Source organism: Fukomys damarensis, unplaced genomic scaffold, assembly GCF_012274545.1.
Source record: "Fukomys damarensis isolate Sample0158 unplaced genomic scaffold, DMR_v1.0_HiC HiC_scaffold_36, whole genome shotgun sequence".
In the NCBI taxonomy this organism is placed as follows: Eukaryota; Metazoa; Chordata; class Mammalia; order Rodentia; family Bathyergidae; genus Fukomys; species Fukomys damarensis.
Window position 1 is genome coordinate 28,773,902 of NW_022900948.1, and position 14,035 is coordinate 28,787,936.

At 35.0% G+C, this 14,035-nt stretch overlaps 1 protein-coding gene across 4 annotated transcripts in view; it reads right to left on the reverse strand.

The window, feature by feature from the left end:
* Ptbp3 (polypyrimidine tract binding protein 3) overlaps positions 1–14,035 on the reverse strand; it is a 99,039-nt gene that overhangs the window by 43,873 nt on the left and 41,131 nt on the right. For all 4 annotated transcript variants that reach the window (XM_033759131.1, XM_010639344.3, XM_033759130.1 and 1 more), the window contains 2 exons: positions 10,131–10,300; positions 3,647–3,793 (listed from right to left, as the gene is read on the reverse strand). In XM_033759131.1, coding sequence (XP_033615022.1) covers positions 3,647–3,793; positions 10,131–10,300 — 317 coding nt within the window. The remainder of the gene's footprint in view (positions 1–3,646; positions 3,794–10,130; positions 10,301–14,035) is intronic.

The window sequence follows — 14,035 nt, forward strand, 5'->3', positions numbered from 1 at the left end:
ACTTCTCAAATGTTGAATTTCCTGTCAGGTGTGGTGGTAGTGCACACCTGTAATCCTAGCACTGGGGAAGGGGGGGGCGGTGCTACAGCAGTAGGATTGCCATGAGTTCAAGGCCATCCTAGGCTACATAGTGAATACAAGGCCAGCCTGAACGACACAGAGAGACTCTGTCTCAATAAATCAAAAAACAAAAGCAAGAACAAAAACAAAAAAATGTTTAACTTCAAAACATGATTAAGTTTTATGATTATGATTTTAAGTTTAAATCAGGGAGACAAGCTGGGCATGGTGGCTCAAGCCTGTCATCCCGACACTCTGGGAGTCAGAGGCAGAAGGATCAAAGCCAGCATGGATCTAGTAAGACCCTGTATCTAGCAAGATCTAGTAAGAAACATAAAAGGGATGGGCATGTTGCTCAGTATGAACGCCTAGTCCAGGTTGGGGGGGGGAGAAAGAAAGAAAGAGAGAATTACTTGATATTTATCAGTCAATCTAACAAGAATGCCCATGGGTTAGAAAGAAGTTGCGTGTATGTGTTGGGATAAACTTCTATTCAGAGAACAAAAGGAAAAGAAACTCATCTATTAGTTTCCTGGGGCTGTTTAAATACAAAGAAAAATGGTACTTTTATATATGTAAACAGGCACCTTCAATTTTTATTCATGTTTGTTGCAGAACCTTAAATAAAACATTTTATGAAAGATAAATGCACAAAAATTGCATAAAAATAACAAAATGGAAATGGTATGAGAAGGAAATCAAGGCTATCTAAGAATAAACTAGGTCATCTGGGCAGCTCTGGTTGCCAAGCAACTGGAATTTCTCATTGTTTTCCTTTGGAATAATCCAATCTTTAAGACTTTTATTAAATTATTTTGTCTTCTTGAAGATTTTTACTGATATACTTAGGAATACACTAATGAGACAAATGAAAGACTTGAAAGAAAATTTAAAACTATTGAGAGATGTAAAAGAAATAAAATATAACTTCCTTCTCAAAAGGATCAGAGAGCAGTATGTACATTATTCCCAAATTAATTTATAAAGTCTATGCTATTCCAAATGTATTTTTTAGGCAACAAGAATTACCAAATAAATTCTAAAATATAGCTTGAGAGATAAACAAGAAATACTGGTTAATTTCTAGAGAGACAGTATTTTACCCTACAATACATTTGCTACAATGTACACTGGAGAATGGAGCAGGAACGGAGAATACAATACAAAAGCTAGTTCAGGTTAGACATGGTATGTGTGCCATTTGAGCAGTACACCCAAGGGCAGACTAAGACACACAAGCAGAATGTACAGACATGTCTAGTAAGTGTGTATGCCTGTGTCTGTCTACTGTAAGCACATATGATATGTAGATGGAAAACTAAAAATACAAATCCATGAGTATATAATAAATGCATTATTAAAAAAATAAATATATCTTGGATTTAAAAAAAGACTAAAGCCCTATATACACTCTCCACATTCAAACTATTCCTAATACAACAAAGTTTTAGTTTTAATATTTGCAGTACATGTTTACATTCCTTGTGTGGCGTTCAGACATGTACGTAACACATCATAATTCCTGTTTTCATCCCCTTTCCCTCTCTGCCCTCTTGCTTTCTTCATCTCTTGATCTCCTTTCTCACTGAGAAAGATCTTCCTACTTCTATTAGCTATATTTTATTTTGCTTTTTATTTGTAATCTGGGTTTCTTATATGAAAGGAATCATGAGATTTAGGCTTACATCCATTTCATTTATGGTGTGAAGGTGTATCCATTTTCCTAAAAATGCCTTGAGTTTGTCTTTCTTTATGACAGAATAGTACTCCACTCTGTGTAGATTTTCTTTATCTGTTCATCTGTTGATAGATATATGGACTGCTTCCAAACTCTAGCCATAATGAATCACACTATTATAAAGATGAGTATGCATATGATATAATGTGATGACAAAGATTTAAACATCAAAATAAAAGTAACCAGCTGGGGCTGGTGGTGCATGCCTGTAATCTCAACACTCAGGACACTGAGACAGGAGAATCATCTGGAGTCAAGCTAGACTACATATTGAGTCCAAGGCCAGCCTGGACTATGTAGTAAGACCCTGTTTCAAAAACCAAAATAAACCAACCAAAATACACAAATATTACAATACAGTTCATTTAAATCTTAAAGATTGTATTATGATAATCTTTAAGAGTTTACCAGATGTTTAAACACATTTTTTAATTACATAAGCAGAAAACTTCATAGAGACTGAAAGAAAAATGGTAGGTCCCAGAGACTAAGGAGAGGAGAGAACAGGAAGTTATTATTATTATTACTATTTTTTTTTTGGAGGCAGGGTCATCGCCCTTTGTAGTTCACACTGGCCCTGAACTCAGTATGTAGCCCAGGCTGACCTTCAACTCACAAGAGATTCTCCTACCTCGGCTTCCCAAGTGTGGGATTACAGGTGTGCATGACCACACCCAGGGGGAAGTTATTATTTAATTGACAGACAGTTTTAGTTTGGGATGATGAAAAAGTTCTGCAGAGGGATGGTGGTGGTGGTGGCTGTATAACTATTTGAATGTACTTAACCCTACAGAAACATACACTTAAAATGGCTGAAAAGAGAAATTTTATATTATATATAATTTTAAAAGTAGCAGGAAATTGCATTAATAGAAATATAGTACATTACTAATTATTAAATAAAAGTAAAACAATAATATATAATTTCTCATTTGTCATATTAACAAAGATAGGTGGGAAAATCACTAGCCCATACACTATCAGTAGCAGTAAAAACTGCAGACACATGATCTTTATAAAAAATACTCATGTAGTATCTATAATACACTTTGCATGCATATATCAAATGTAATATATGCACATGGTTTGTCCTAGCAATTTTACTCCCAGAAATGTAGTAAGATAATGCTGTAAATATACTAAAAATGTGTTATTTCAGAACTACTTATAAAAGCACAAAACAGAAAACAACTTCAATGTTCACCAAAAGAAAAACAGATAAACCAGGACTCTCCTAAATAAAGGAGTAACATACAGCCATTGAATACTGTAATTACAAAGTGACTCTCTATGTTAAGAAAATATGACCATAACATCAAGAAAAGGTTTCAAAACATCAAGATTCTTTGTTTACTTTATGGTTTTTTCTGGCACTAGACAACTGAACCTAGGGCCTTGGCACTGAACTACAGCCCCCAGTCCTCCCTCTCCACCTTTTAAATTTTTTATTTTGAGCCTGGATCTTGCTAAACTATTAAGTTGACCAGGCTGAGCTTGAGGTTGCAATCCTCCTACCTCAGCCTCGCAGAGAAGTTAGAATTACAGGCATGCATTATACACCCAGCTTTAATATTTTTTTTTATTATAGAAATAGTTTCAAAGAAAAGACAAAATTATCTATCATTTCTAATACCAAAACTTCAAATATATATTTTTTCCAAATTTCTAAATGGCACTCACTGCCTTTACTCTTAGGCCTTAGGAGAAATTATATACACAATCTTGAGTAATAATATATCCCAAAATGTAGAAAATGACACAGTTCCTCTCTAATGTACAGAAAATTAATTTAAAGTTATGATATCATGTGTTCTTATGCTTATGTATACAGATGCCTTTAATACTTACAGCTTGATTAGGCAGACTGTCAGTCTTAAGTTCTCTGTGATTGGAATACTGAATATAAACAGGCTGGCTTCGAAGATGAGGGGTAACTGGAGTATAATAATTTACCATAGTAACAGCAGCTTCCTCAGAAGCCATTTCTAAGAAAGCCTGCAATACAAGAAAGTCAAGTTAGTGCTTTTTTGAAAGACAGTTAAGAATTATTTTGTCATTCTAGCTTGCTCAAAACTTATGCCTTTGGTGGGGGGGCAGAGATTGAACTCAAGACCTTGTGCTGGTGAGGCAGGCAGCAGTTAACACTGAGCTACATCCGCAGCCTGAGAAATAAAACATCATTTTATTTTCCTGGTATTGGGGATTGAACTCAAGACCTTGAGTTTGCAAGGGAGGCATGGCACCACTGAGCTAAATCCCCAGCTCATGCCCCTCTCAACAGAAATGGCACTGCCCCCAGCAGAAGCAAAAATTTTGGCTTCAAAGTGTATTATGGATACTACTTAGAAATACATTTGAAAAGCTGGGTTGGTTCAATAAAGGATTTGGACTTGGAAAATTGTCAGTTGATTAAGATTTTATATGGTTTCTGGTTTTCTTATTTGTTTCTTCTAAAATGCAAAAATAATTTAAATGGCAGGGGTGTGGGCATAGCTCAGTGGCAGAGTGTTTGCTGAGCATGAATGAGGCCCTGAGTTCCCCTGCCAGCACAGCACTGGAAGGGAGGAAGATATTAATTAATAAGGCAAAAATGATGGTTAAAAGATGGTGAATATTTAAATTTTAAAATTTACTAAAACGAGGGCCAGGGATTTAGCTCAAGGGCACTGTGCCTGCCTCAAAAGCACAAGGTCCTGTGTTTGCTCCCCAGTACCGCAAAAAAAAAAAAAAAAAAAAAAAAAAAAAAAAAATTACTACAGTGAAAGACACATTGCTTTAATCTCCCTCAAAATACTCCCCCTTTCTTTGAACACACTTATCCCATCATTCCTGGCAATGTCTTTTACTTCACTAAGTTTTTCTTTAAATTTACATACTCACGATATCTACTGGTCATCCCTTGCATATATTTTTATGCTTATATACATGTACATAAATGCCATATCTACAAATCTATGTCACATATGTGAAACTATTACCAGAAAACAGTAGGACTTGGGGAATATCACACTTTGATTTAAATAACTCTAGACTTTTAAATATTTTTCAGTGAACATGTAAAATATTTCTAATTTTTAAAAATTTCCCAAAGAATATATTAAGCATTCTTTAAAATGATATAAAAATTCTAGTACAAAACAATGGGAAATCATATGTGCACTGTTGACAGATAGCAGTATCTTAAGGTATCAAGGGCTCACTCAATTCTAAATCTTCTCTATCCCCCCAAAACCTGTGAAGAAAATTTTTCTGTCACATTACCCTAACAATGACCCACCAAAACCCATCCCAAATCACAAACAAACATTGCTTTAGCTAGTGCTCTTAGGACTTAAATTCATTTCTAAGTGTTGAGGCTTTTTAAAAAATACATACATACACTACAGTTCACATATGAACTGGAGATATTCGAAAATAGAATGGCTTCTAATATCCTAAATACAGAATATTCTTTAAAAAGAGGTGATCAACTATTCAAATTACAAAAATAGGGGGACTTCTTACATTCAATATATCAATTTGAATCATTCAAATGACACTTGATATCTATAATCATCGTACTAACATTAGTTATCTGAAGAATTACATAGGAAAAGCCAAGATGGAAGAAGATCCTTGATATTTACAACTTACTCAATATTAGCTTATGTCATATTCAAGACTTATACTAGCTGTGAGCACTCCTAAGACTTTCGTGACAGGAGTAAGATACTTACAGAGCTTTAAGGTAGTGGTATTCTGGCCTATTTTAATGGCTGATGAGGAAGATAAATATAGATATATTTTAACCATTTTAAGCACTCAGAACTGCCGCTTAGAATATCTCAAATTTAAAATGTAGGAATAGCCAGGCATGGTAATGCATGCCTATAATCCCAGGCCTTGGGAGGCTGAGGCAGGAGGATTACTGCAAGTTCGAGGCCAGCCTGGGCAACAGTGAGTTTAAGGCCAACCTGAACTACACAGTGAGGCAACCGAAAGAAAGAGAGCAAGGAGATGGCATGGAGATGGGGAGGAGATGGGGAGAAGGGGGCATTGGAGGGAGGCAGGCAGACAGAGCCGGAGATTTAGGCAGTTCCACCAACTGCCTTGCAAGCGCAAGGTCCCAAGTTTGATACCCGGTACCAAAATTAACACAAATTTCTAGTCAGATAATCCTTCATTATCATTATAAAATATTTCAGTAGCAAGCATATAGCAACCACACTAAATACAAAACATTTAAAATTAATTTATAAAATATGTTAGATTTTATTAAACATGGGAAATGGCAAATTTCTATAAATCCATCTCTTTGTTTATAGTCACCTTAACTGTCAGATGTTCCACATGAAATTCAGTAAAGGAACATTAGCTTGAAAAATGTTAACTATGATATATAAATACATCAACCAAATGTGATGATTCAACCAATTAAATGATTCAACTGAACAACAATTTTCCATGAAGTAGTTATGTTAGCCCATGATGGTGGATCAAATACCACAAATCAGTCCATAATAAATAACATTCTATGATCTTAAAGGAACAAAATTGGCTTCAGGTAATTTATACATTTAAATGGTACAAATATCCATGATACTAACGTTCACTGTATGGGGAGAGAGCTTATTTCTGCTAGCTCCTTGCTAAGTGTTAAGAACTAATTCAATTTCTAACAGTCATTAAAATGAAAAGCTAAACAATGTTTTTGGGATATATTATTTCAGTCATATGAAGTTTTTCTAAGTATGATCTAACATTTCATATGTATGAATTTTCCACGTGAATCTAGTAAATAAATTATTCAAATTAGTTTTTCCAAAGTCAAAGTCAGTAAAAAAATTTAATTTTCATAATGTGGAAAGGAGAGACAACCAAAAGTCACTACACAGAAGGCAAGTGAACATAACCCAACTCTATCCCTAACATTCTACTTCCAAATATTCTAGGAAAGGTTATGGGCTCACAAGTGGTTCTAGTGACTTAAGGACTAAAAGGTATAACAGATAATGTGAAATAGGAAGAAAAGGGACAACGAGGAAGGGAACAGAGGGAGGGGAAGGGGAAAGGAAAGAAGGGAATGGAATTAATATGAGAAAATGAAAAATAATGGAAACAATGTCTTTGTAGATAGGGAAAGAAGGAGGGGTTGAAGGGAGGGCAGGGGAATGGGGAAAAAATAAGAACCAAGACTGACTATGTAAAGGTACAAATTTCCACAAATCAATGTCATTATATTGTAACATTAAGTGTACCAATAAAATTTATAAAAAAATAATTTCTTATTGAAGTGTATGAAGACATATTTTCCAGGGCTGGGAATTTAGCTCAATGGCCCCACTTGCCTCACAAGCACAAGGCCCCGAGTTTAATAAAAAAATATATATATTTTTTTCTAAATGGGTTTTACGGTCAAAAGACAAGCAATTAATGTAACAGTTTCAATGAGCTTACAAATAAACATAGAATCAATAGTACAGACAAAAAGATGTGACTACCCTATTGTCTGTCACAGATAATTAACCACTACCATACTATTCTCCATAATAGCAACTGTGTTAAAGATCTAAGACAGAGCTATGTACCACCTCCAATAGACATGTCAGAACAAAGGCGGAATACTACAGCATGTTATTTAGTTAACTTCTCTGGATCTTCGCAACTTCATCTGAATTAAATAGGGATACTAATTAAGTAGTTTGCTTGAAAAGTTAACTGAGAGGGCCAGGGATTTAGCTCAGCGGTTTGGTGGCCTGCCCTGTAAGCGCAGGGACCCGAGTTCAATCCCCGGTACCAAAAAAAAAAAAAAAAGAAAAGGTAACTGAATCTGATATCATCCAATCTCTTTCATGCCCACATTTACCAATCTATTTATAAATGTATTTATAATATATTTGAGCATTATTTCAAAAAGTAGACAGTGACATATCACAATGTACTACACACCTTTCTAGGTCCTAAATTTGGTATCTTCTTTCTTCCTTATTTATTATTTTGCAATAATGTTCAGTACAAAAGGCTTTCAGGACAACCAAAAATTGGGAAAGAACTAAAGAATTCATTGCAATGGAGTCTGAGTTGGAATAAGAAAGCCTACAATTATTCAAATCATATGACAAATACTGCCAGGCAGGGCTGGGGATTTAGCTCAATGGCGCTGCAGTGGTGCATGGTTCTGAGTTTGATCCCTGGCAATATATACATATATGGCCAGATATAGTGGCTCACTCCTGTAATCCCAGCAATAGAAGGCTGAGGCAGAAAATCACAATGACTTCAAGCCCAGGTGAACTACAAAGGGAGGCCCTATCTCAATAAATAAACGAGTAAACAAAAATATGACAAATGTTATACTTCTGTCATGGTCACCAGAGAATCGAGTTTCCTCAGTCATCTTTGAAATGGGTAAGGATTTCCCACTGCCCAAGAAAACACAAGAAACAAAAATTGAAAGAGACAAATAGGGTTACATCAAGCTAAAAAGCCTCTAGACAACAAAGGAAACAAAAGAGTGAAGAGACAATTTATGGAATGGAATAAAATAATTGTAAATTAACCATTTGACAATAGGTTAATATCCTTAATATATATAATTCCAAATACATAACTCCAAAAACTCAATAACAACAAAACCCAATTTAAAAAGTGGCAATAGACATAATCAGACATTTCTCAAAATAAAACCTATAAATGATCAACAAGTATATATATGAAAAAGTGTTCAATATTATAAAACTTCAGAGAAATGCAGATCGAACAACAATGAGATGTTACCTGACTCCAATAGAAATGGTTATTATCAAAAAGACTAGGGGGCTGGGGATTTAGCTCAGTAGTGCCAACTCCTGACTCACACACACAAGGTCCTGAAATTTGATCCCTGGTACCAAAAATAAATAAATAAATAAATAAAAATAAAAATTCATGGTGGTGCATGCCTGTAGTCCCAGGACTTAGGAGGCTGAAGGAGGAGGATTATCATTAGTTCAAGGCCAGTTTGGACTACACAGTGAGTTCAAGGCCAGCCTGAGCCTCAAAAATAGAAAAGCAAAAAAGATCACAGTGTAAGATAAGAAGGTGAAGAAAGGAGAACCTTTGCACCATTACTGGAAAAAAACGAACACAGACATTATGGAAATCAGTAGGGAGATCATTTCATGTGAAAGAGACCAGGCACGGAAAGAAAAATAGTGCAAGATCTCAGCTGTGTATGATATCTAAAACAGTTCATTTCATACATGGTGAGAGTAGAATGGTGGGTACCAGAGCCTAGGGAGAGTGGCAGAGAAGAAAAAATGGGGAAGCAGTCAGTGATCAATGGGTACCAAGCTGTAAGTAGCAGTAAAACGTTCTAGTGTGCTACTGTACAGCAGACTGACTACAGATGATAATATACTGTATAGTTCAAAAAGCTAGAAAAAAGGATTTTAATTGTTTTCACCAAAAAGGAATGATAAATAGCTGACTATGGTAACACAGGCCTGTAATCCCAGTACTGTGGGAGGCTGAGGCAGGAGGATCAAAATTCAAGTCCAGCCAGGACAATTCATCTACTTAGTGAGATCCTATCTCAAAAAAAGGGCTGAGGATATAACTTAGGACAAAGGCCCTACATTCAATCCCAGTCATTCTCCCACACACACACACAAACACAGAAAAATAAATAAATTTTTAAAATTTGAGAATACTTATTTATGAATTTAGATCTGGGGATCCAACTGAGGACCTTGTATTTGCCAGGCAGGTGCAGCACCACTGAGCTACAACCCTGGCCCAAATATGTATTTAATTTAAACATTATACAACAGATAAATATTTGTGTCAAATGAGGTATAATTTACATCCTATCAGGGCTTTCTAGCAATCAGGATATTTTCACAGATCATTCTATAATATGAAATAAAATAGGAAATCTTTCTTGATAAGAAAATGACTAAGTAAAAACTAATACTGTTCCCTGTATTAATATTTTTGTTTGCTGTTTCTTTTCATTTAAAAAAATCTACTTTAAGGGCCAGGGATTTAGCTCAGTGGTTCTGGCGCCTGCCTCACAAGCACAAGGATCCGAGTTTGATCCCCAGTACGAAAAATAAATAAATAAATAAATAAAACTTAAAAATCTACTTTAAAAACTTATTTTGGGGGCTGGGGATTTAGCTCAGTGGTTCTGCCACCTGCCTGGAAAGCACAAGGACCTGAGTTCAATCTCCGGTACCAAAATAAATAAATAAATAAATAATAAAAATAAAAACTTATTTTTGATAATAGAATGAAATTAAGAAGTTCAAATAAAATCAGCTATAACACCCTGGAGATAATTACTCTGCATCAATCTTTACATATTACATACCTGGCTTTTTCCTTTCAACATCAAAAGGTTAGTTACTTTGCCAAACGGAAGACCTAAAGATATGACCTCCGCTTCAGTGACATCACATGGAATTTTTCGAAGATGGAGAACACGGGAAGGCGAAGAGGGAGGTCTATCTCCTTTAAATTTCTTGTTGTCATTCCCATTAGCTGAAAGACATAAGATTTTTTTTTCTTAATTACTGAAACTAATTTGGGTTCACATGGCACATTAACTATACTGTCACATTTAATCCTCAGAGTTTCATATTTAAAATTCAGCGAACTGAGAACTGTTTGACAGGGAAGGAGAGAAGGAAAGTGGTAAACAAAACCAACCACCTTTCAAATGAAGTCTTTTTATTTTCAGTTACTAAATTTTAAAAAATTGAGTACTAATTTTTAACTTTAAGAAAAAATATTAAGGTTAACAATCACAGTTTCAAATACACGGGCCAGGGATTTAGCTCAGTAGTTCGCCACCTGCCTCACAAGTATAAGGAACTGTGTTCGATCCCTGGTACCACCCCCCAAAAAAATCAAATATAGTCACTTATAGCATAATGAGCATATGACTACCTATCAGTCAGTCAATGGTCTCATAAGATTATCAGGGAGCCAAAAAATTCCTACTGGCCTAGGAATTGTCCTGTTGTAACAGAATGCATTACTCATGTGTTTGTGGAGTTGCTGAAATAAATAAACCTACTGTGGCACCAGCTGTATAAAACTACAGCACACATAATTATCTACACAATACTTGATAAATGGCTATGTTAGTGGTTTATGTATTTAGTAGGCTATACTAAATTTTGGTCATTATTTTAGAGTGCATTCCTACTTATAAAATAAATAAAAAGTTAACCACAAAACAGCATTAGGCAGATCCTTCAGGAGGGATTCCAGAAGGAGGAAGAGAGCACTGGTTACAGGAGAGAAGAGAACTGGTGTGGTATAGCCCATGAAGACCTTTCAGTGGGATAAGATGTGAATGTGTAAGGAATGAAACTGATAATTCTAACCCTCACATTTAAAAAGTAAAATAAAAGACTTTTGAAAATATAGCCAAAACAACCATAAAATTAGGATATAAAGAAAAATATCTTTATGTGGCTGCATAATCTGCATTTTGAATGTTATTATAAAAAGCTAAAAAATGTGTTAAGTTCATAAAAAAAAAAAAAAAAACTTACAGTATGTGACGATTAAGCAGTTTTGTCAACTTGACTGACTTAGGAGCCACCCAGGGAACTGGTGGAACAAAATTCTGGGTGTGTCTGGGTAGGTCATGGAAGTGTGACCTTCGTTACCAAATCTAGTCCTTCACCTTTTCCTCTTCGGTGGTATTCCCCTGCTCTGCTTTCCAAATGCCATGAACTAAGCAATTTTGCTTTACTGCACCTTGGAGCCAACAAACCATGGACTGAACCCTGGGAAACCATGAACCAAATTAAACCCCTCTTCCTTTAAATTGTAGGTATCAGGTACTATATTCCAATAACAGAAAAGCTTACACACAGCTAAGATTTATTTATTATTGAAAAAAATTTTTTTTACAAATTTAGTATACCATTATATGTACAGTGTTTATAGTCTATAGTAAGTGTAGTCTGCAATAGTGTGCAAAAGTGTCTTAGGGCCTTCACATTTATTCATCACTCACCTGATTCAGGCACAACACCTTTCTGGTCCTGCATTCCTAGTAAGTGCACTTCTATTCAAGTGTGTCTTTAGATACACATACCATTACAATTGTCTGCACTATTTAGTACACTGATACATAGTATGGGTTTGTAGCACAGGGCAAATGTTTACACTGTATAAATAGATGCTTAATAAGTAAATTATACAATCTAAATTTAAGGAAATTCAATAATGTTCCCTAAACAATGCTGAAACTGCCCATAATGCACTTCTCAGAAATTATCCCAATCATTAAGTATAGCTAAGTGTATTTAAATACTTAATTTGTTATGAATAGAGAATATGTGTGATATTTTAAGGTATTTTAAGATTGTTTCCTACTTTTTTCTATTGCTATATAGTATAATTAAAATAAACTGAAGGAAAGACTAAGATTTATCACATCTAAGGATATCTCCATTTAAGCTATATGCTTATGAAAATTAAGTTTTTTACACAGTACAGATTTTATTAGTCTATTTATTAAAAGCTAAGTTGTAGTATATGAGAATATTATTTATTAGGTAATAAAAGTTCTTAACATGAGCACCACCTTGTTGAAAATGCAAATTTACAACCTCATCCCAGACTGACTTAAATCAGAGACTCTATGAGTGGTACAGTTTAATATTCTACAGTGTAACAGTAACTCCAGGTGATTCTGGTTTTGCCTGAACTATGAGAACTGCTGCTATAAAATAAATTTATTATGCCAGCATACAACTAAAGTTCATTTAAATCCTATTGCTCAAACACTGATAACTAGAATTGACAAGCCTGAAACAAATATTCGTATTTATGTAAATAAAATTCAGAAATGTCTTTCTTCCAGACATACCAACAGGAGGACTGAATATAAATTATTTAAAAGCCAAATTTTTGTTACAATGCTTTTAAATAGCATTTTTGCCCTTATCTGGAAAAAATACAATCTTTCTAAACACCTGAAAAATATTTTTTTAATAGCACATTTATTGGTACGTTCCAGGCATACATAATGGTAACAGGGAATTTGCACCTGTACGTGGTACATCCCACCTTTTCCCCCCACCACACTCCCTCCCCACAAGCCCCTCCTCCCAAAAGCTTTGTTTCCATTTTTCCTTCTATTTTCACTTTTTTTCCTTGTCTTTTCCTTCCTTTCTCTCTCCCTACTCCCTTGTTCCCATTCCTACTTGAACATTTTCTTCCCATTTTCTAATATCTATTATACATTTTAGTCCTTATTGAAAAAACGTATTTTTAATGAAACTTTACAATCAAATGTCTGGGATTTTAAATAAACAAATATCATGAAAACCACATAAAAATTAATGTGGTACTATTTTGTACCCCCCTTTGTGACAGAACTCACAACTTACTTATAGCTGAATAGGTTGACTTAATTGCACTTGCTCCCAAATTCTCTCAGCGAAGAAAGCATCCTGTCTGTCCAAACCAAGACTTCAGACTGCTAGAGGGCCAGACAGTTCCGTGCCTTCATATAGTATATCCTGTGGTCAGTTTATTAATAATGGGCATTCAAGTATTTATGCGATGAATTGATTTGGGAGACAAGAGATTTCTTTTCCTCTATTTTATCAGTCACCAAGATATATGGCTTTTCTCCTCCAAAATGACTGATTAAAATACTTTCATTTCTACTTTCACTATCACCAACCTCACTCTGATCTTGTCTCTTTTTGCTTTCTCTTCCTTTAGTTTCAGAGTTCACCAAGCTGTTACCCAACTCTAACACCAGGACAGACTTCCCCTGACCTGTTAGTTTCTAGTTTTTAAGCTATTTTCACTTAAATTGCCTCATTTGAGTACCATAAATATCCTAATCACCGTCTAAAGGTTTGGTTTTTAAAATTTTTTATCTAATTGTAATTTTCTTTACTGTGTCATAAAAGACATTTTAATGTTATAAAAATTAGAACAAAAGGCTTTATGTAAAAGCCATTACATTGCACTTATTTTTCTTTGTTCTTTATCTTGAGGAACCTAAGGAGAGAATGGCAGAGGTGGGAACTGATTCAGGTGACTCTAAAGCCCAGGGTACTGACTGAGCTTTGAGAACCCTGAGGATTCCACAAAGGGGATCTCCGCAGGTACAGGTGGGGTCTGGAACCCTTTGATCCTATTTAGAGACAGTGGTTCTGCTTCTATGACATTTTATCTGAAGAAAGGATTTCAATACTTTGAAACACAGGAAAAGAAAGCAAGCCTGCCCAGCCTTGG